Raw genomic sequence first — 21,637 nt, 5'->3', positions numbered from 1 at the left:
AGGTGAGAGGTCTAGCCGTTACTATGAGGCTCTGCCAAGGACCGTACAAATATCTGACCTGGGTAATTATTCGCATCATGAGGATGGGTTTTGAAATCCGATATGATCTTATCATCGAATATCTTGGCGAAACTACATGGTGATATAATTTTAATTTTTCGTGTAGACGTGGTTCGCGTGACAAGGGATGACACATTGAACCAAATCCAATGGTATTACTACCCCTCGCCGCTCGTTTATTGTTACGATAAAGCCGCCGTGAGGGGATAAAGCTGTGTTTGACTTGTCATATCGCTACGTCGAAGGTTTTTGGGGGAAAATTTTGGGGGTAAGAGGATGCTGTGTTGAACGGCTAAATTGCATGATTGCTTTGTGCCTCTAGATATGCGGCTTGACATGTGGGACGCGAGCGATCCATGGGGTCTATGGGGCACTGATGGCATCATGAGCTGTTTACCCGCTGAAGGCCTTCAACCTTGTCCTACATGGAGAAGGTAATATAAACCTTAGGTACTTTAGGTAACTGGTTCAGGATCTGAAGGAACGTTCTCGTCAGGTAGGCGATTGGGCGCGCGAGTCGTGTAACGTTAAGCAAGCTGTAGACCGTTGCATATTGCATTGCTTGGGATTTTCCTCGGTAACCAGATGCCAATAATCGAGAGCCTGTCAAGAATTTGGAGATATATTGAAATGCTCATCTCATGCATACGAAGAGAGGGACCGCTCGTCACGTGTAATATTAATGTTAATATATAGCTGTTCACCGGTGTCAAGATACATATAACCGGTACTCGAGATGCGACGTTACCTAACTAGTAGGGCTGGAAGGATGAGTCAAGAGAATTTGACCCGGTCCTAGGACTTTGACGGTGTCTAATGTCTAAGCAGCCAACAATGGCCCATCCAGTACCTAGGTAACGTATTTGGCGTTTCTGAGATTTAACTGGACGGGAGGAAGTCAGACATGTGTGTTACATGGTGACACCTGGCAACCGCTGGATGAAAATTTTCATCTTGTACCGGAGCATTGGGAGCGGTGCAAGCCGTTCGCAAACGGCTTTGACTCTGGACCGGGAGCTCGGGCTAGATTGTACGGGATTCTTGACGTCGTTTATTAAATGGTGCTCGACTTTCTTCAACTGGAAGCTTATTAGCGCGCGCAACCAGCTTACACAGCCATCATGGCGCGTATTAGGAAACCACATTTTATGAATAATGCCGAATAGCAAGGCTGTCGGTAGGAGCTGAGGAGGAAAAAAGTGTGAACTACGTCGTCTGATAGGCTAATTCGTTCACTCAGCTCGTAGCCCGTGTTTCAATGGTAAAGCATTGATATAATCGCCTTCCTAATACCGCTAGAGCGTAGATGAGCATTGTGGATAAGCGCCGCCAGATCCTCGAACCAACCGAGAAGTAGATTTGGCATTGCAAATAGTTACCTGATTAGTCAAAATGTTGGCTGGTCTGGCTGGGTAGAGGGATTTCGGTAGCCTGGGCAGCCAATGAACAGTGGTAACGCGGCACAATATGGGAAGCTGCTAAATCAGGAGTTAATCTAGATGCGATGAAGGCGGTAAGGCCTATCTATCTACAATACAATATTTCGATCGAATTGTTGTCAATGTTAACCTTGATGGGTGGATGGGTGGATGAAGATGAGATGGATTGGATGGTTTAGTTTGGGTAATTGGTAAATTGGTGTGGTGTAGTATGGTGCAGTAGTACATTGGAGAAGAATTGGAACCTTGGAATTAATTGGATCCATGTTTTTTTCCTTTTACTTTTTCTTTTCGCAAACGGCAACGCCCATTGGATTCTTCTCGGCCCCGGCATTGCCGTCCGGATTTGCACTAAAAAACCCCGAGTGACTAGGCTGTTATGGGAAATGTTCTAGAAAGATTCTAGAAAGAAGCTTTATTGCGCGACGAATAAACTTCCTTACCCTGTTAAGGTGGGGCTTTCTAATCGGCGCTACGTAATTGTTGCTCCTGATACGGCACATGTACTTATACCGAACCAACTGATTGCGGAGTATCTTTATCCTTGCCCCCCCTTCAACCCTGGCCCTTGGCCCATGTAAAAAGACTGGGTGTATCCAGGTCCGATTGTGAGTTGTTACCGACCGGGGGTATTACATATGATTATTACTTACTGACTTTCCTAACAATTTCTATCTTATTATCTAGAGGAAAATATTCACATTCCTTCTTGGGAGAGTAAGCAACGGAGAACTCGGGGATTATAAGCCTCGCCGGGGGTTACTAGAATGGCCTTTTTCGTACGCGATTCTGTTACCGAATACCATTTTTACAGCCGGCCTTTTAATGTAGAGATCCAGATGTGTGTCTTTTCTTTTTCGTCCTCCACTTTGAAGATCTGTTTAGGTGGGATCGTTGGTGGGGTCGCAATTTGCACTCTTCGCACGGCGAACCCCTTGAATGCGCGGTTGTGGTCGGCATTGTCGCATGTTGTTACGGTTCCGTGTATTTGACGTTAGGTACCCAATGTAGGAGGGGTAACAATTGTTTATTATTTTCTTATGAAAGAGGGAATTTGCGGTGAAGCATTGGGGGGGTGTACTATACGCTATACGCCCGTTATAGTGGATAGAGTAAGTAAGTAGGGAGTATTTTAGCGACCTACCTAACTTCCATAGGTTCCAAGGTTACTTGCTTAGGTAGATTGGCAAAAAGGCAAGTAATGGTTGGATTCAGCCCCCAGCCTGACTGAGCGGCGAGCCTGTCATCTAGCCTTAGCGCAAAGCCTAACGGCGTGGTGTGGTGTACGGAATGGCTGTAGTGTAGCGGACGGGCGAATTGTTCCTGATGAGACACCCTCGCTATTCATGATACCTCCTCTCTCTCTCCGGGCGAGGCTGTCACCCCTCCTTGCTGGACCTTGCTGGAGTCATCAACTTCCGTCCGGTATTGGAGCCGGATCCAGCAATGCTGACAACCATTCGTGTGATGTCACGTCCAATGACAGGCTGCTAGCCTGACTGAAAAAGGCAGCGTCAGCAGCTGATCTCGCTCCTGGGTCCGTTTAAGATTCTTGTCCCTTGCCCTTATCGGGTGGGGTCGAAACTGTTTTGAGAAAATGGACATTCTCCAAGCATGTGCTAATATATGCTATGCCTGTGTCCTGCATAGACTAGGTAGCCGATCTTGACTCAATTCATTCCCATCGAGTTTCCCGAGTAGCGGCCCTGGGGGACGGGTTGGTAGACGGGGTGTAAGACGGCGGTTTTGAACTACGCTTATGTCCAATGATGCAAACTGGCATCCTCTCGTTCCGGGCGTCCACTATGCATTTCGCATTTCGCAAGTGGTTGGCGGATGAGGGCGAAACACTGATGCTACCTTGCGTGCTCACCAACTGCCGGCCACCCTCTCTTTCAACTGGCAGACAATGATCTACATAGTATGTATGCCTCTCGACCATTTTTTCTACTTACGCGGCTTGCGCGTCTATTAGTGATACAATATCGCTATCAGAATTTGACAGAGATAGGCAGATATGACTCTGTTCCTGTCTGCCTGTGTGGATGGATATTAATCAATCAGCTACAGCTAAAAAACTTCGAAATTTTCCTATCGAGAGAAAATGTGATTGCTATCAAGCGATCGTATATGAATGGCTCTTCCGGGTCTCGCAATCTAATATTAATAGCGTCTGCCGAAAAAGCTTGGCCCCAACAGTCGCGTGCGTCCAATTATGATTTGGGGGGCAATGATACTGTATTCATCTAGGATAATATCAACCTAGCCAGTCACATTGCGTAGCGATCATGAGATACAACGCGCGAATGATTTGCTTGGAGGGGTAAGTAAAAAAAGAGAAGATGGTTGAAAATAGGGGAATATCAAAGAATATTCTTTTGGTCTACCGAATCTGGAAATCTTTCGTAATGTGAGTGTGTACTGTGTTTATGGTGTATTGGTGATTGGGAGTATCCATTCGACACGGTCGACTTAAAATCGTCCGATAACCCTCAGGTGCTGTAATATCCGCTGTGGTAGGTTGTCGAATGATAATCGGGAGCAAAATAAATTCTTTTTTTTTGTACGACAGAAAGAATCTGCATGACATACAGAAATATCTGCAATACGATACGATAGTGTTTAAGACAGACCGACCTTAGAGATCGACAATCTCTTCATAGTATGTAATGCTGTTTTTGTATAAATGTACATATGGATATATGGAAGTATAGATGTACATTGGATATCGGTCAGGGGTATGAATATTAAGTTTCATAACTAGTGTCGATTTGTTGATGATGCCATCGTCGCTTTCACTTCCTCTATCCTCTATCCTCTCGATCGACTTGACTCTAATTTTATTGCGCCTGGTTACGCGTATGCAGTTATGTCGCTCATTTTGTTCATTTAAATCGCTCGAGTGGCAATTGTCAGAAAATCAATGTATGTATTATGGTCGACCTACATATCTAACGTAGCCACGTTTTTTTGACCTTGATTTTTTTTCATAATAACAGCATTTGATTCGAATTCGAGTTGTTGCTTGTAGGTATTATGTATACCTACTAAGATACCTAAGAAATACATTAAACATAACGATGGATATTAGGTGGGCTTGGACCGCCCAATAGCGCTGGAGTTTTCTTAGTGATATCAACTAACTTGACTGTTACCCCACCAAGAACAATCACCTGTAGTCCTTGATTGGCTTTATCTGCATCATCAGGTGCTTCTAGCATTCTTCCATCATCCCTCGCCGCTTTATTATGTACGGCTAAAATGAACAGGGGTGTTGACGGACTATTCCGCATGAGTACGAGAATTCTCGGATGCGATTGGAATCTCCCATGTGATTGGTCCACTAGCATGGTTCTGCTTCTTCTAGCGCCGTTCTAGCGTCGCGCCACCCTCTCTCTCGATACCATGAGTACATATGTACCCATAGTACCATAGTACGTAGTACAGTACGCAGTCTTCTAAAGTCCTTCCTTTTGTCTGGCTGAAGCGAACTGGGGCGGGCCAACTGAGAGGCACAGGCAAAGACAGCGAGCGCTTCGCTGGTGGGATGACAGCAGGATTAGAATAATCAGGCAGACAGTTAGGTAAGGCTTCGAAACCTAACATTTATTATACTGGAGGCGATGGACAATCACAACAAAGCGGCACTAAGTCTAACACCACTATTATATAAATCTCATAACCTTGCTATTGGGTCCTTAATAAAGTCCATAAACATGATAAACGATTTAGGTGATGTTGTATTATTAATGTTAATGTATTGCGCATGTAAATGAGGAGATAGAGAGAATAGAGAGAGGAGAGAGAGAGAGAGCCAACTGTGGGCGAAGATACAAGTAAATGGTAATTGAGATGGAACCCGGACGGCTTTCGCCCAACCCGATCTCCAATCTACTCTTTCCATGTCTCTTTCCCCTTTCTCAAAAAGGACCCCATCTTTCAATTCTGAAATACCTCCATAAAAATTATTATCGCAATGCCAAATGGCTTGTTGACTTGCAAATATACAGAGTTAATATAGTTGATAAGAGTCCATGACACTCTCTTTACTAAGATAATATAATATGGATACTGACTGATTGTAGAGTCAGGATTAAAAATGCAAAGACGTATGGTGTTTTTGTAGGTATATACTCAAGTACCTAAGTATCTACGTACTTGGCAGAGGGAGATGTAGAGCTGGGGTATCCATGTAGGTACACTCAAAAGTACATTGTATAGAATTTCTTAGTCACAAGTTCCACTGCAAGGTTAAAGGGGTACCCGTCCAAGACCCCGGTCATTCGCCATACGTGAGGTACCTTGATCATCCCAGGGTTGGGTACCTGTACTTGTCTCCCTTTTTCCCTTTAATCATCTCTTGCCCACTCGCCTTCTGTTTCGAGTTTCTGGCCGTCCTGTCCAAGTCTTCGCCCTGCTAACCTTAACATACATACATACTACCATTACCTACTTTTTACTTTACCTACAACATCCCTCACTTCATACTTTTCATACTTTCAAACCGTTGAAAATAATAAAAATTTTTTTTTTTCGATCCGAAGCACTCTTTTATATCGCCGACATCTACATTTGCCATTGTCATCGAAATACCGCTTCGAATCCGCCTATTACGCCCTCTCGTTTACGCTGCGAAATCGTTACAGGATTTAGAGGAAATACCCCAATTGCTTGCTCATACGACTCAACTAATTCGCCCGTACGAAATAAATCCCACCAACAATTTCCCGCTTTAGCGCCTCATCCATTTTTGGCCGTACCAACGCGACCAACGCCATCACCACCATTCTCTATTGAATAATTGTCTCGCCGCTGTTACGCTTGGTGGATTTACCTGTTGTGACTGTCTTGGTCCCTCGTTGCGAACTATCTGCGCTTTTCCTACTCGTCCCTCATTCCACAAGGCCTGCCGTACCAGTGCACTGTCAAACAGAAAACGACCGTTGCTTGTTGGTTTCGTTGCACCATTCCGCTCTAGAAAAGCGTTAGAAGCCTGGTTTGCCTTTTTAAACCTGACTCTTATCTAGCAGTACGGGGTATATCAATCTGAGCCAAGATAAACGTATATCTCTCATCATGCCTATTGCGCAGTGCTGCTGACTGGGAAACTCTATAATCGCCTATACTATCCTATCACGTTCTACAATTACTAGCAACTACTAGTCCACAGTGGATCGGCTTGCTGCTACAGACACGGAAATCTCCAGCAAACGGGACCCATCACTCTGGTCTCGATTTCTTCAGACTGCTGAACTTTATGATATTAGAACAGTGGTTCCTGTATGAAATCTGCGCCAGTGTGGTTTAATCTCTTTGTTGATAGATACCATCCCAAGTTGTATTAAACAGGATTCTTGTTTTAACTTGGCTGCTTTCTATCACATCATTCCGTTGTGCAGTATTCGATCTACAAGTTTGTATCGGGAAAAAGGATATAACACAGCATATTGGCCAGCCCACTGACTTCAATTTGTTTTGAAAATTGTTTGATTCCTGTCTCTACCCGCGCAGACCTGAGGCGAGAGCTTTTTGATTGGCTGCAAGGACTTGATAACTAGGAGGACACGGGCTTCCGCAGATGATGAGGGTTGCTTGACGATAAGCTAAAGACGGCTTCTCGTGCATTGCCACCACATTGTTACCAGACAGTTTTGCTAAATTGCAATTCAATCAGTTTTGCATGGCTTTAGAGCTTGTCTTGGACTAAATTCGCTGCAAGAGGCTCTGTTTGTTCAGAGTGACACAGCCAGGCGGATTACCCGATACTTGTTCTCCCGCCAACCCCGAAGAAATAATGGGAAAGCCTAGATTACGAGGGAATTCGCCGGTCTACCTAAACACGTCTCCTCAGGAGTTGACGCCTCCATCATCAATATTTGACAATTGGGACCAAGAAACCGCCATGGATACATCGCGCCCGACAAGCCTAGCCATACCGCGGACGGGCTCGCCTTTCGCCAACCCGCCATCACTAGATGAGATCCTTGCCGATACAGCACCGCCTCCATGGACGCGTAGTTCTTTTATGGCATACTTATCCCAAAACCATTGTTCAGAAACTTTGGAATTCATCACAGAAGCCGACCGGTACCGAGAGGCGTACTACCAAATCGCACGAGGCCAAGCACCTAATGGTCCCGCGCAAATATGCTCACTATGGCGGAAAGTTATTGACGCCTATATCATGCCATGTGCACCGCGAGAAGTCAACCTCCCAGCACATGTCCGCGACCGCCTCCTGAGACTTCCTTGCTGCAAAGCGAGCCCACCCGACCCTTCTGAGCTGGACGAAGCAGCCTTGATTGTTCGGGAATTAATCAATGATTCGGTCTTAGTCCCCTTCCTCGAGTCTGTAGTTCCGACTCCGACGGAGTTACACGCTGAGGAAGAACCTCAAGACTACAGACAAGGACGCTCACGCCTTCGAATACCTAGGGATATGACACCCGTGGATGAAGCAAGTCAATCACCCAGGACATCCTACCTCCCGCTTTTCATCATGGGCCGTAGCGGACCTGGCAACCGATCGGGCTCTGTATCAGTGGATACGACAGATGTCGATTTGATGACTGATGACAGTTTCAGTCCTAACTCGACTTCTGGACTGGAGCCGATGACACCACCTACCACACCGCCCACTTCTGACTTCACAGGAGGCACATCCCCTAGCACTTTACAGCGTGCGATCTCAGGAAACAGCTGGAAGAAGATGGGAGCAAAGCTGGGATTATCTAGGAAGAGCAAATCCACTCGCCGTACTAGTTCATCATCTACCAGTCAATCCCCATTATGAGGGTCACAGGTCACACCATCACATGACCTATCCACTGCTGTGGACAACAAAAACAGCTCAATGCCTACAAAGCAGAAGACTGTAAACGGAGAAATTGCGTCCTGGGAAGATCCTCACCCCGGGCAACGATTGCAGATTCCACTCGGGGTGGCTGCGGGACTGCATATTTATCCTCAAACTATCAGCGGAGATGTTATGGGTGGTGTGGCCGTAAAAGCGCGGAGCGCGTGTTCAAACAATGGACCTCTTACAATTGGGTGTAATGGCCGCGGTCGTCACCGTAGCGTTAAACCGTCAAAACCTTTAAAAATACCTGCCAAAGTGGTCGAAGAGCCGGAAGCGAGAGGTGTTCCGCTAGTATCACCACAGCCGTGCGGGTTTATGATCCCGCCGCTGCACCTCTTGTCTCATCCCGAACCCGTCGAAAATCTCGAATACGAGACCGATACTGGAACAGACGCTGGCACTGAAACTGGAACATTATTCAGTGAAGCGGATACCGATCGGATGAGTGTGTCGACTGTTGGTCACACCCGGTATAGCGACTATTCTAATTATCTCTGCAACTCTCACGATGAAGAAAGAGACGATGCATCGATGACCGTCGTTGACTCAGAGGCCTTCACAAGAGCTAATTCCGTCGATGACGCATACGGTTGGGAAGCAGAGCTCGACCGTAAGATGAGTTGCCGAGTTAGCATGGATTCCATGTGTCCTCGTCCTTATCATCAGGGTCGAAAAATCGATGGTAGTCGACGAAGTCTACTCCATCGTGTCTTTTCAGTGTCGGGGAGAAGAATTAATTCCGGCTTCTAGAGCTAATCACCTACTCTTGGAGCCATTAATATTCATAAAACGACAACATTAATGAGTCGAGTTGACTGTACCAGCCTCGAAAACCACTTGGAAAATTTACATGAGCATGATCATCATTCTTGGTTTCGGGAAGCATTCATCATCTTTTTTGTTAACGGCGTTATCATTGGGACAACTGGGCGACCGGTGTCCTTGGGCGGCAAGCATCAAAATACACGGGGGCAAACAGGTCACATAGACTGGGAAATTCTTTGGCGAGGCGTTCTTGGGTTTTAGACGAAACGACTTTCCGCTCACATTACGTTATCTTGGAGTTTTATTTGGTTGGGGTTGTACAGCAGATATCCCCTTCCCTATCGGAGCTGCGAATGACATTGGGCTCATCTACCTAGCTACCAACCTACACCCACAACTTAGCTTGCCCTGCGTATTTTAAAACAGGGCAGTTTCTTGTTACACTTCTTCATAAGATGAGCACAATGTGCAGCAGACGCACCGATGCATGTGCGATAGGAATGAGAAGATTTGGATACATGTCGATATACCATAATCGTCGATTGGGGGCTATGTGGAGGAAAGCCATTTGAACATAGTATGAAAGGTCAATGTATATGAATAATAAAAAAACTTATAAATCATTATTTTTATGCCTGCTGCTACCTGAGTGAAATGTTCCGGTGCGATAAATTAATTACAGAAGTCTTGTAGATTGACTTACCTGGCTGGTGTCTGTTCATATGGAATTGACCTGTCAGCCGGGACTTGGGCTTATCTCAACGTCATGACTTTTACGGAGTCACAATATCTCCGGTATGCTTAAGTGGTTACGTGTACCAGTATCATAAGTAATCGTGTGGTCCATAGTCTTTTTCATTTATTTATCGACTATCAAAACCCATTTCCAGTTTTATGTGTTAATTGATAAAAAGTACCCAGATACAGAATACATCGCCCCAGCAATGCCCTCTTGAATACATAACAGAATATATGATGAAATACCTCTTTCCCTGCCATGAGTTTAAATATCCCTACGCCAGAATTACTCCATCCGGCCGTCTATGATTTAGGATTATGGATCTTCCGTTGTATAACCCCACATTACTTTTCTTCTCTAGGCACTTTAGGTACTGTTTCCTCCCTCCGTCCCAATTTTTTTACTATCCCTTACTCCTCTGCGACGGGAGGCTTGTCGTGTCTCGAGTACATCTTGTACTCAAGGGAAGAGCTGAAGTCGAGTTTGCCCTTTTCAATTTGGGCCCTCGTTGCGGTGAGCATCGGTTCTGGCAAGCCCATTGATTGCAAAAATGCAACGGCTAGGAATGTGTTAGCGTTCCGCGTTCCATATTTGAAAGGTCTGTAATATGCTTGGTAACTCACTCTCTTTCCATTCCCGTTCCTGTCTAGCTCGGTCCCACTTCAATTCTTGGCTCATGATGTCGATGATCTTGGGCAAGCATTCAAGCGCAGCCTGAGCGTTTAGGAAAGCTAATCGCGTTCTTCGCGCTAAGATGTCGACGGCGGTCTGAGCGTATTCATTGGTGATGGCGTATCGAATTTCGCCATCCACGAAAGGGTATAGACGAGAGACGCGCTCTCCTCTGGCGGGGAATCGCAGATCCGTGGGCTTGCACATAGCTGCAACAGTCCAGGCTCTGTCGCCATAGCTCTCAGTCAAGTGCTTAGCAACCTCGGTCTCAACTCCGAAATGTTGGATAAGGTTGATGAATAGAGTTTTGCTAAAGCCGTGGGCACCAACCAATCGAATTTGGTGGGTTTGGCAGGTACCATCTAGGATTGCGCCATCATCAATAGCTTCCGTTCCGCTAACGCGCGGGGCATTGCTGAAAGGCTTGGTGGGGAGGTTGAATTCCTTGACTGCCGCGTCCACACAGTCCTCTGCCATTTGTCGGTATGTTGTCCATTTTCCACCTGCGCATGTGACGAGGCCGGAGCTAGAGATATCGACAAGGTGGTTTCGGACGAGTGATTCTGTGTTCTTTGCCTTAGGATCTTTAACAAGAGGACGGATACCTGCCCAGGCTGCAAGCACATCACCGCGGCGGACACTGATATCGGGAGACAAGTAGTGACTGACTTCGTTCAGAATCCACTGAATTGACTTCTCATCAGGTAATGGGTTCGGGGAGATAGATGTCGGTTCATCAGTTGTACCAGCGATTGTGTTGCCTTGCCAAGGTAAGAAGAAGATAACTCGGCCGTCAGAAGTTGAAGGGTCGATCAGACCCATGTTCGAGGGACTGTAGTAACCAGGTAAAATGACGTGGACACCAGAAGCTGGCGCAACGATCTCCTTGCACTCCTGGTCGTCGAGCTTTCGTATCGAGTCGGTGAAAGGACCAGTACAGTTGACAATACACTTAGCCTTGACAGTAATCGGATCAGATTTCTTACCGTTGCGTTCGGTAATCAAATCCGTCACTTGAGCACCACATAACTTGCCACCGTCATTTTTCAGAAGACCAGTTACCTCGGCGTGGTTGAGTACGGTGGCTCCATATACTGCTGCAGTCATTGCAATCGAGACGTTCATTCTCGAGTCGTTATGAGCACCATCGTAATAGACTAGAGCGCCAACAAGGTCCGTTTGTTTCAGCATAGGAAATGCATCGAGTGCTTTGCTCCTAGTTAAAAAGTAGGAGCTCTCAATACCTTCACTACCGGCAAGGAAATCATAAAATTTAGTACCTGCCCAATAATACGGTGCCTTCCACCATTTGTCGAGAGGCAACATGATAGGCAACCACGAACTGAGATGGGGGGCGGTTTGCAAGAAGTATTTGCGTTCCTTAAGAGCCTCTTTGACCAACAGGTATTGATTATAGTCCAAATTCCATACAGCTTTTTCCAAATATCTTACACCGCCGTGAACAAGCTTGGTGCTCTTACTACTGGTACCGCTGCTGAAATCATCCCGCTCGACAACTGCTACTTTCAATCCTCGAGTAACAGCGTCTAAAGCAACACCGGCACCAGTAGCTCCACCACCAATAACAAGCATATCATATTCCTCCTCCTCTTTACCACTCTTCTGTAGATCAGCAATCTGTTCCTCCCGCGATTTCACCTTGGGAAATCGAGGGAGCTTAAATGTGCCATCTGCACCGTAGATAGGAGGAGGAACGGCGGCGCCTTCGAAACCGGGGATATTTCGGGGACGGTACGAGTAGAGAATGGCACCACCACCAACCGCGGCAATTGTAGTGGGAATGGCAATGCGCCTCAATCCTCTCGCAAGTCGAGACGCCATGATGGTAGCGAGGTGGATTTAACACGAACGAACGTAAAAACTAAGTAGGTCGGATTTCCCCAGCTTTAGCTGTATGAAGGGATGGAGGGAGGGGGGAGGGGGACAGGTATGCCCTTTGTTGTCGGCAGGTCGGTTGCCGGTAAAGAAAAAAAATGACCTCAATCCAGGTTTGTGTAACTTAGGTCCGAAATGTTTGCTAGAGATAGGAAAGTAAAAAAGAGCAGGCAAATTTTGCTCACGATCCTAGTGAAGTTAGATGGTGTTGTCACAGCGTGGGGTGGTGACCACGCCGTCTCTCGCTACTCCTGTTAGTGGAGAAAGAGAGAAAGAAAAAAAAAAAGTTGTAGGAAGGATGGAGACGACGTACGTGTAAAAGTTGATATCAACATTGTTTCCCTATCAGATACAAGGTTACGCCGAGAGAAATATGGAGGAAGGCTCGTTCTTAGTCGTGTAATTAGCTTGCGGAAGGGCTGGTGGCTGCAGCTCCCACTCCGAAGTGAGAAGGGAGCAGCGGCTCATACCCCACATGCCCCATAATTAGGGATGCGGCAACGCTGTTGGGACGGCTGGACTCGGTAAAAGTAAACCGCGCATCTTGTAAAAGGATTATATGTATTTATCGGGTTTCAACTAGATTGAACAGGGAATAGAAGCTTTTAGCTAAGAATGCCCAGCTCGGTGTTAGATATCCCATCAATCAACATGGAAGAAATTATTGAATGCAATATTCCCATTTTCGAATTAGATTTGTCCAAGGATTGGTGTTTGTAAATGCCATCTTACGATCTCGACCAGGGAACATCGTCAGGTGCTCCATGGATGCCCCTTTCAATTAATACATATGTATGAAAAAATAGGGGTAATCCACTGGTCGTAGTTGCTTTTCTCCACGTGCGCACTCTCCTCATCTTGCCCTGCTTATAGCCAATGGCAATCGCGTAAGGTACGGATAACCACTTTCGTATAATCGTTGAGGTCATAGGGTGACACCCGACACTTCCCCAACTTACTCAGCATGCACATGTGCAACTCGAAACTCAAAAGTTCCCAAGCTTGCATATAGGTATGAGTCTTATTTTATGTTTTATGTCTCAATTATGTATTTAGTTACACTGTCTCACATACATACATATACATGTATAAACAGGATTGTACATATTTTCATAACCTTATTCCGTGGATATTATATACCTTCCATCTCTTTCTCATTAGTAATTAAACTCATTTCATAGAACATAAAAAAATTCTTCGTCAGAGTGCGTCGACGCAAATAGTAAATAGTTCATCGACGAACGTGATTACCTCGCTATTAGTCTTCTCGTGTTCAACTATAGCTGAGCCAAAGGGTTGCCCGGTAAGCATATCTGTCTCAGGTAAACCCTCCATCTCGAAGTCGAAGCCCATCCCAGCCTTAACCATTGTTACGCGGTCTGTCTTCGCCGCAGGTTTCAATAAGGCAGATGAACCACCACCGACGTCGTCGATTTGTCGTATGTCAACCTGAATTTCCTGCGACACCATGATACCGCCTAACGACAGGGGTTCGTGTGTTACCTCTTCGTCAGACATCATGTCATTGTGAGACATTTTGCTGTCGCGGGGATTTTGGTTCCAGAACTTCTTCGTAGAATCGGAATAAACCGAATTACGGTTGGACGATTTCCGGGTTGATTTGGCTTGGATCTCATCGCCATCAACAACAGAATAAACATGAGAGTTAGGCCGTCCGGCTCGGCCTAATGAGCGCAAGCGACTCCAAGAGATAACCCGACCGACCCGTTGATATGCTGCCTGTGGCTGTTTAATCGATGGCGTACTTACAATCGGTGATAATTCCCGATGCACGTGGCGCGTAAAGGCAGCAAGTTGAGACGAATTTTTATACGACATCTGGTGAACCTTGAAGAAATTCAATGGCGCAAATTCGCATCTGGGACTGCTGAAAGTGGTATGGATCGGCATCATCATGCACAAGACAATCATTGTGCAAGATTTCTGGGTTCGACAAGGTACTTGGACCACCTTGGAGGTTAGTACGGCCTCATCGAAGATTGGATCATCTATCCAAGCACGAAGCCCGTTGAGAGCGTCAGATAGCCTAGAGGCAAATATCATCTCCCGAGGGGAGAGCTTCTTTAGTGCGCCGAGACCCTGCAAGAGGAGAGGGACATTCGTTCTCTCAAACTTGCGGATAACTATGTCATCGAAGTCAGTAATTTGTTTGATTTGGGAACAGATCCCTGCTACGAGACCAAGCTCGCAAGCGCCACGAGCTCGAACCCAATATAGATCATAGCGATGAAGAAAAATTCATGAAGATAAACATACCATCCATCTGCCATGGCTCGAGACGCTCGAGATGTATTGGCATATTAGGGAGCAAGTTTCGAGCACCTCTCTTGGTTATTATATCAAAACCGAAGCTTCCCACACGTGCCTTAACGCCAAAGAAACCGAGATGTACGCCAGGCTCCATGATCATATTGCCTCTAGCGAAGGTTGCCATATTGGCCAACTTTCCGTTGAAATCCCGAGACTTCACTTGCATACGAGATCCAATAATCCCGCATACCTGATGTATCTCTGCAAAGCGGAAACCCGCAGCTTCTAGTCGATTCACCTCGTGAGGATGTTCAAGACGGCGAACCAAGAACATGAGAATGCCACGTCCGTGTTCCTGCGATCGCAGAAACCGAGTCTTACCCCCTTCATCAGATTTGCCGTAAGTGCCTTTTTCTAATATTTGGTCGATATTTCGATCGGATTTTTGAGATGCTCCGTCGGTTCCAGCAGTCAAGATCTCGTCCCATAAAACACCAACGTCGACAAGTTGCTCTTTCAACTTAGCTGCTAAATTCGCTGCCGCAACACAAAATGATTCCCGAAAGATAGTTTCGTAATTTTCGATGGGTTGCCCGTCGTCGTCGACTAGGCGAGCCTTGCTATCGCGGATTCCCTTGGGCAACCGCGCCAAATGCTTGGTCATTCTACCAACCATGCCGCTCACGCTATTCCAATCCCGAGAAACTTGAAACATCCAATGGAAAAGAGGATGGGCGACACTGAATATATCCCCTTGAGCCTGTTCCACGTAGGCATCGGTAATCTTCTCACTCGGCAGTAAGCCGTCCGGGTTTACCAAGATCCTCCCCGACGTGTCGAACACCGCGGTAGCTAAAACGACTTTCTGGACTTTCCTCGCGTTATGCCTCATGATCCACATTGCGTAGATGATGGAACCTGCTATAAATAAGGCAGCAAGTACCGCTATGCAGACAACAAGTATGAGGGCATGGATTTGGGAGTTCTGGCTGCTCTCATTAAGATGTTTCAAGCGATAGTTGGTGCCTATAGCGGCCACCCAATGCATCCCTGACACCGCACCCGCCAGCAGAAAAGCCGATAGTACTCGTTTCCACCATGAATTCGTCCAAGACGCTCTAAAGACGAAAAACAGCGACAGAGCTAATATGCTATCGAACACTGCAATGAAGGCGGCTCCAATGACGTACGCGTTGTCGTATACGCAGTGGTAATTGTTAATGGAAGCATTTCCCAAATAGTGCATCCCACAGACGCCGGCACCAGCAAGCACACCTCCCAGAATGATCCGCCACCGCGAGACAGTGTAGTTTGCGCCAATAGCTACAAATGCTAGCAGAAGTACAATTACTGGTAGGAGGAAAGAAAGTGCGGAAGCGCCGTTGGAAAAGTTGATGCGGAGTTCAGGTTCACCGTTACCCAAGATAATTGCGTGGTTCCCAACGAAGTGCTACGACCGGTCAGTCAATGATGTGCTCTCTTTACGGGTACAACATGGAGTCTTACCATAGACCAAATCGAAACACCGCCCATCGCTACCGCAGCAGTAACAAGCATGATATGATTGAATAATCCATTGCGAGATGTACGTCGGTTGAGGAGTTCGAATGTTAAAGTTGCTCCGATGCAAGAGACAACATAACTTAGAATCACAAATCCAGCTCGAAAGGACCGAAGAACGATCTGGCCTTGGTATCGCGACAGTAAGTCTTCATCTATTGACATCGTGAAAGTCGTGCCTTTGTGTCGATGGCCACATGGATGCTTGGGGACGAGACAACTTCAATCATAGATCAAAGTTATTACTCATAAGAACATCATGACGATACTCATGAGGGACGAAGTTCGTTAAAAGACCTAGAACCCAATCAGAACCTACTGGCGTGAGAACCCGAGGACCTAACCATCGGGGCAAATATGCCAACGGGCGATAGTATCTAACCTGGGAATACCTAGTTAACACATGCGAGCTGAGGCCGAGGTGTAATCTTAGACACGGTTGGGCATAATCGAAGGTGACCTGGCTCATGCGGGGGTCGGAAAGTGACGCTGCGCTTAACCAGTTATATTATCACTCTATCACATTAATATGCTAACCTAGAAGCAAAGCTCAAGTTGATGACGTCCTTAGGTTCTACGAGATATAGAAATACCATAACAGGTCACGACGCGTAGCGCAAACAATTATAGCAGCACTGTCTCAATCAATAGTCTCGAAGGGACCAATTTCGATGTGGACCGAAGTTTCACGGTAAGTATCGCTATTGGGTATGTTTTCTTTTTCAAAGATAGTAGTAAAAGCAAACACTAGACCATGGACGTTATACTAATCATTGAAGTTCCAGCACAATGGTCTAAAGCGCCTTCGACACATTTACCAACAATAGATAAGGCATTCGGATCTTCTACAATCCATACGCAGGCTGGTAATCTCCGCATTGTATACCGTAGAAGCCCCGGGGCTAGCTTACTTCCCTAGTATTGGTGACTGCTAATGTGTGCTATAGTTACGTGAAGTTCAGTGCGACAAACCAATGAAGATAAACCTAAGGGATGTGATTACTTACCCTAAGTCTCTTTAAGGACACAGCCATTTACGGATAGGAGATCCTGCTGAAGGGAGATCCTCAGATCCTGTGTCACATTTGCAATTCGTCCCACAAGGCGAAATCTAATCCCCGAAATTCAGATTATCTTCACCTCCCTATCTTTTTCTATGGGTTCCCAATTTAACAACCATATCACCGGCATGACCTATCTGGCATATTCCGCAATATATGTTATTGTTCGGACTTTTCCGCTTTTTAGTCTTCGGAGAAGCCAAATAATCACCTAGAACTCAGTACTAGCCATCAAAACATCAATACAGTCCTTCGCTACATATGTGTATCATCTACAAACCGCCGAAGGAACCCCGAGAGGTAGCTGGTCGGCGACCCTAAAAGGACGAATCCCGGACTATATGTATAACATTTACATGAATTAGGTGTAGAACATAAGAACACCCTGATCCCTTTGCAGGGCAGGATAAGCAGGGATTCTTCGACGCTGCAGGGTAAGGTTAGATCTCTCTTTCCCCTGACCCCTAGCTTAGTTACGTTGCATTCAGATATTTCATTCCCAGTTGTTTGGTCTCGAAGGGAGCCTCATCATCTGATTTGACCTTCCGGCTTACAACGTATTTCTTTTCCTTCCCATTTTTATCAGGTTTTCGACAGCTCCCCTGCCACTAAACTTGTCTAGACCTTGTGTTATTTTACAATGTTATGCGTTGGCTCTTCGCCTAGGTTCGATCGCTAGCTCATCGTGGAAGGGAAGGGATCGACACGCCACAAATGTTTTAACCGGACGCCATTTATTAGATAAGGCAGGTATTTCTTTTCCATTGGGATACATGATTGGGTACAATAACTGCTAATGAAACCGGTGTCGATCAACTCGTTCACCGGGTTGCTGGGGAAGTGATCTCAATTATCCGCTCGGAGTCCCCGTGCCACCATTCAATTAAGGCCAATAATGCCATAAGTAGCTCATCAAGCACACATACTCGTCACTCCAGCAAAGATTCGACTACCTAGATAAGTGCTATTATGCTCAGTTCCTACCATCAAAACATATAGACTCCCGCAGTCGCTACGAAAATATGGCGTCGATGACTTGTTATGATGCCCCAAAGCAGTCAGGATTATTCCGCCGCGATTGACTTCTATTCAAATGATGTGACTATACTGATAGAAGGCACAACTATATTATTAATGAAGCTATATTAATAGATATGAAGAATCTAGATCTTGCATCTACTGACTAGATGCTCGGCTTCAGCTGTTTTGGTTCACGATTAGTGGCCGCTAATGGTTTACGAACACCTTCCAATCGATGAGGCAGCTCAAGTAGCGAGGCTCATGAGTATGTTCTAGGCACAAAGCTGACGCGTATTTATCTGCATCCTTAGGACTCTCATATCCTTTCATTCGCCGCCTGAGCCGACAACTGCACAACGGACGGGATATATGTTACCTAGACACTTAATACAAAACTCGGCGAAGTGACATGCCGAATTATATGGTTGAGTGGCTCAAGCCCCTTAGGCAATCAGGGCTAGCTCTCACCGGTGTGGCTCTTGGAGGGACAAACCGATAGATTATTCGAGGGTTCTGGTATGTGACGGTAAATGCCGTGTTCTTTCTAGGCCAATTACTTGTCATCGTTGAGCAGATTTTTGTAGATTTGCTTTTGGCCAATATAGTCTAGGCTCAGGGGTGGAGTGTACGACGCCAGCCACCTTTACCTATTTACCTCATAGGGATGCTAAGGGAAAACCTAGTCCCTGCCGTAGAAATTACCAAAGCTGCCAAAAGTGATAGCCGATATACCCGTGGACATATCAGCAACAAGTTGTGAAGGATTCCTCGAGCTTCTCTTGATTGCGCGGGACTCCGTCCTCCTATCAATATAACCATGGCCAACCCCTAACCCAGCAGTCCAAGATTGTCAGATAGTCGAGATTTTGAGATAAAACCCAGATCATCAGACAAGAGCTGAACATTTTAATCATAGACAGTAGAAGGTGTCAATGATATGAAGTTTCAGTCCCTAAAATTGGTGTCTTCGACGGATAGTCTTATTATTCTACCACCAACGTCTTAACTACGACTATTTATAAACTATTATAGGTACCTAGGCACCTAATTTACAAGAGCATTTAGAAAGGACGTTTCTAGGCCCACAAATTAGAACAAAGATAATAGCATCCTCACTAGATCCGATTTTCAGTTTAACAAGAGGTACGCTTCAGTTAACGATCAACATAAAAATTAGACACCCAAATAATAATGCAGTTTAATTGTCGCATTATGTATCCATAATAAGTATCCCTTTTATTTAACTTCACTTACCATGCTTATAGTAGACGTTTAATACCTTTGTATTCTTACAGGTCCCGACCCCGCCAAAGTGCCAGGGTTAACCCCACTATATGCCCCGCATACGTCAGTCACCCAAGGGTGCGATAAGTCAACTAATAGCGATTAACTAATTCGCCGATTTTTCAACATGTTCAATCCCATTCTCTATCCTCACGCCGTTAATCACCCATCCCACAAGAACTTTCGTTATCGCGAAGACAATTAATAGTATCGCATACACTAGAAGACAAATAATTGAATAACAAACCTCAAAATCCAATACCCGAAACACCAATCCCCAGACCCGCGCCCGGGTCCCCAAACACAACAAAATGCCTCCACCCCCGTCATCGGCCTCGTCAACCGTAACCCTCGCACCACTCCCACCCTTCAAACCCGACCTCTACCAACGCGCCTGGCAATCAATACCACATCCAACCCTCCCCCTCCTAGCAACCGCGCACCAAAAATCCGTAACCGTATTCTCGCTCTCGACGCTCTCGGCGCACAGCGCGTTAACCAACGGCCATGAACGCTCCGTGCGCAGCACAAGTTGGAAGCCGAACCTACCACCTCATAAACTGTGTCTCGTAACCGGGAGTTTCGATTCTACGGCGGGATTATGGCGGTGGAATGACGATTCTTCGCCCCAAGGTGACGACGGTCTGGAGGTTGAAGTCACGGGGGATTCGGATAGTGATAAAGATCCCGCGGACAAAGATTGGGAGTTGATAATCATACTCGACGGTCAGGACTCCGAGATCAAATCCGTGAGTTTTTCACCTACGGGACAGTTCCTAGCGACTTGTTCCCGCGATAAATCGGTCTGGATTTGGGAGGATGTAGGCGCGAATGAGGATGATGATGAGTGGGAGACGGTGGCGGTGCTTAATGAACATGAAGGTGATGTCAAGGCCGTGGCTTGGTGTCCCGAGGTTAATCGGAGCGGGAGGAGGGGGAGGTATAGTAGTGATGTGCTTGCGAGCGCGAGTTATGATAATACGGTGCGTGTGTGGCGTGAGGAGAGTGAGCAGGAGTGGGTTTGTGTTGCGGTGCTTGAGGGGCATGAAGGGACTGTCTGGGGTTTGCAGTGGGAGCCGAAACCTAGGGGGCAACGGTTCCCGAGGTTGATGTCTTGGAGCGCGGATAAGACTGTGAGGATATGGACGTTGAAAGAAGAGGAGGATGAGGAAGAGGATAGGCCGCAACATGTGTGGGGTGGTTTGGGGGGTATACCGAATACCATGCGCAGATCCCTAAAGGAGGAGTGGGAGTGTACCGCTGTATTGCCGACGGCACATACGAGGGATATATACTCGGCTGCTTGGAGCCCCGAGTCGGGTATGGTGGCGAGTACGGGAAGTGATGGTATTATCGCAGTATACCGCGAGGACAAGGAGGGAGTAAACGGCACCCGACACGCGACAGAAGACGACGAAGCAGCCGCAGAGCTAGATGGGGATGTTCATATGACTAACGGTCATACGGAGAACGGAACCAAACCTAAGGAATCCGAATCCTACAAGTGGAAGTTATTATCAACGACAAAGAACGCCCACGGACCATACGAAGTCAACCATGTAACATGGTGTAAGCGATACGACCAAGGATGCCCACCTGAGAGGAGGGGAATCGAGGAGATGCTAGTCTCGACAGGAGACGACGGTATTGTCCGACCGTGGCAGATTATATCATGATCTTCTACCAACGAAAAAGGGTTTGATTGGGGGTCAGAGTGAATATATTACTCGAAGCTGTATATAATGTCTGGGGCTTAATTCTCGATACATACCACGAGAAAGATACCACGCTCTATAGCTAGCATCTCTGGGCTGAAATCATATAGAAGGGGGAGCACAATGCCATGAATGTCATGAACCATCAATCGAATTAGGGCTATGAACAGATGAAAATTAACATTACTCTCGTGAGAATGCCTCAACACACCGCCATACAATGATTATTCAAGGAAGAAAAAAAGGTTTCGTGAAGCAATCAACGCCATACCCTCGCCCAATTATTTACCCCTTCC

The 21,637-nt window shown here is 46.3% G+C and overlaps 4 protein-coding genes across 4 annotated transcripts; 3 read left to right on the top strand and 1 right to left on the bottom strand.

The window, feature by feature from the left end:
• Window positions 1-7,293: 7,293 nt before the first annotated feature.
• F4822DRAFT_429047 (regulator of G protein signaling superfamily) lies at window positions 7,294-8,292 on the top strand (the record flags this gene model as incomplete). The annotated part of the gene is made up of 1 exon (XM_051461015.1): window positions 7,294-8,292. One exon carries the CDS (start codon window positions 7,294-7,296, stop codon window positions 8,290-8,292), a length of 999 nt encoding a protein of 332 aa, XP_051314195.1.
• A 60-nt stretch (window positions 8,293-8,352) lies between these two features.
• On the top strand, window positions 8,353-9,108 carry F4822DRAFT_429046 (uncharacterized protein; the record flags this gene model as incomplete). Its single annotated transcript, XM_051461014.1, has 1 exon — window positions 8,353-9,108. One exon carries the CDS (start codon window positions 8,353-8,355, stop codon window positions 9,106-9,108), a length of 756 nt encoding a protein of 251 aa, XP_051314194.1.
• Window positions 9,109-10,272: 1,164 nt separating this feature from the next.
• F4822DRAFT_437330 (FAD dependent oxidoreductase-domain-containing protein) lies at window positions 10,273-16,426 on the bottom strand (the record flags this gene model as incomplete). Its single annotated transcript, XM_051462404.1, has 7 exons — window positions 10,273-10,421; window positions 10,486-12,157; window positions 12,194-12,347; window positions 13,674-14,170; window positions 14,201-14,574; window positions 14,708-16,151; window positions 16,208-16,426. The coding sequence occupies 7 exons, from the start codon at window positions 16,424-16,426 to the stop codon at window positions 10,273-10,275; spliced, it is 4,509 nt and encodes a 1,502-aa protein (XP_051314193.1).
• A 3,511-nt stretch (window positions 16,427-19,937) lies between these two features.
• Window positions 19,938-21,302, top strand: F4822DRAFT_429043 (WD40 repeat-like protein; the record flags this gene model as incomplete). The annotated part of the gene is made up of 1 exon (XM_051461013.1): window positions 19,938-21,302. One exon carries the CDS (start codon window positions 19,938-19,940, stop codon window positions 21,300-21,302), a length of 1,365 nt encoding a protein of 454 aa, XP_051314192.1.
• Window positions 21,303-21,637: the final 335 nt, after the last annotated feature.

The sequence above is a fragment of the Hypoxylon trugodes genome (genome assembly GCF_022578975.1).
Source record: "Hypoxylon trugodes strain CBS 135444 unplaced genomic scaffold F4822scaffold_5, whole genome shotgun sequence".
Taxonomy (NCBI): Eukaryota; Fungi; Ascomycota; class Sordariomycetes; order Xylariales; family Hypoxylaceae; genus Hypoxylon; species Hypoxylon trugodes.
This window is presented reverse-complemented; position numbering and strand designations above follow the sequence as displayed.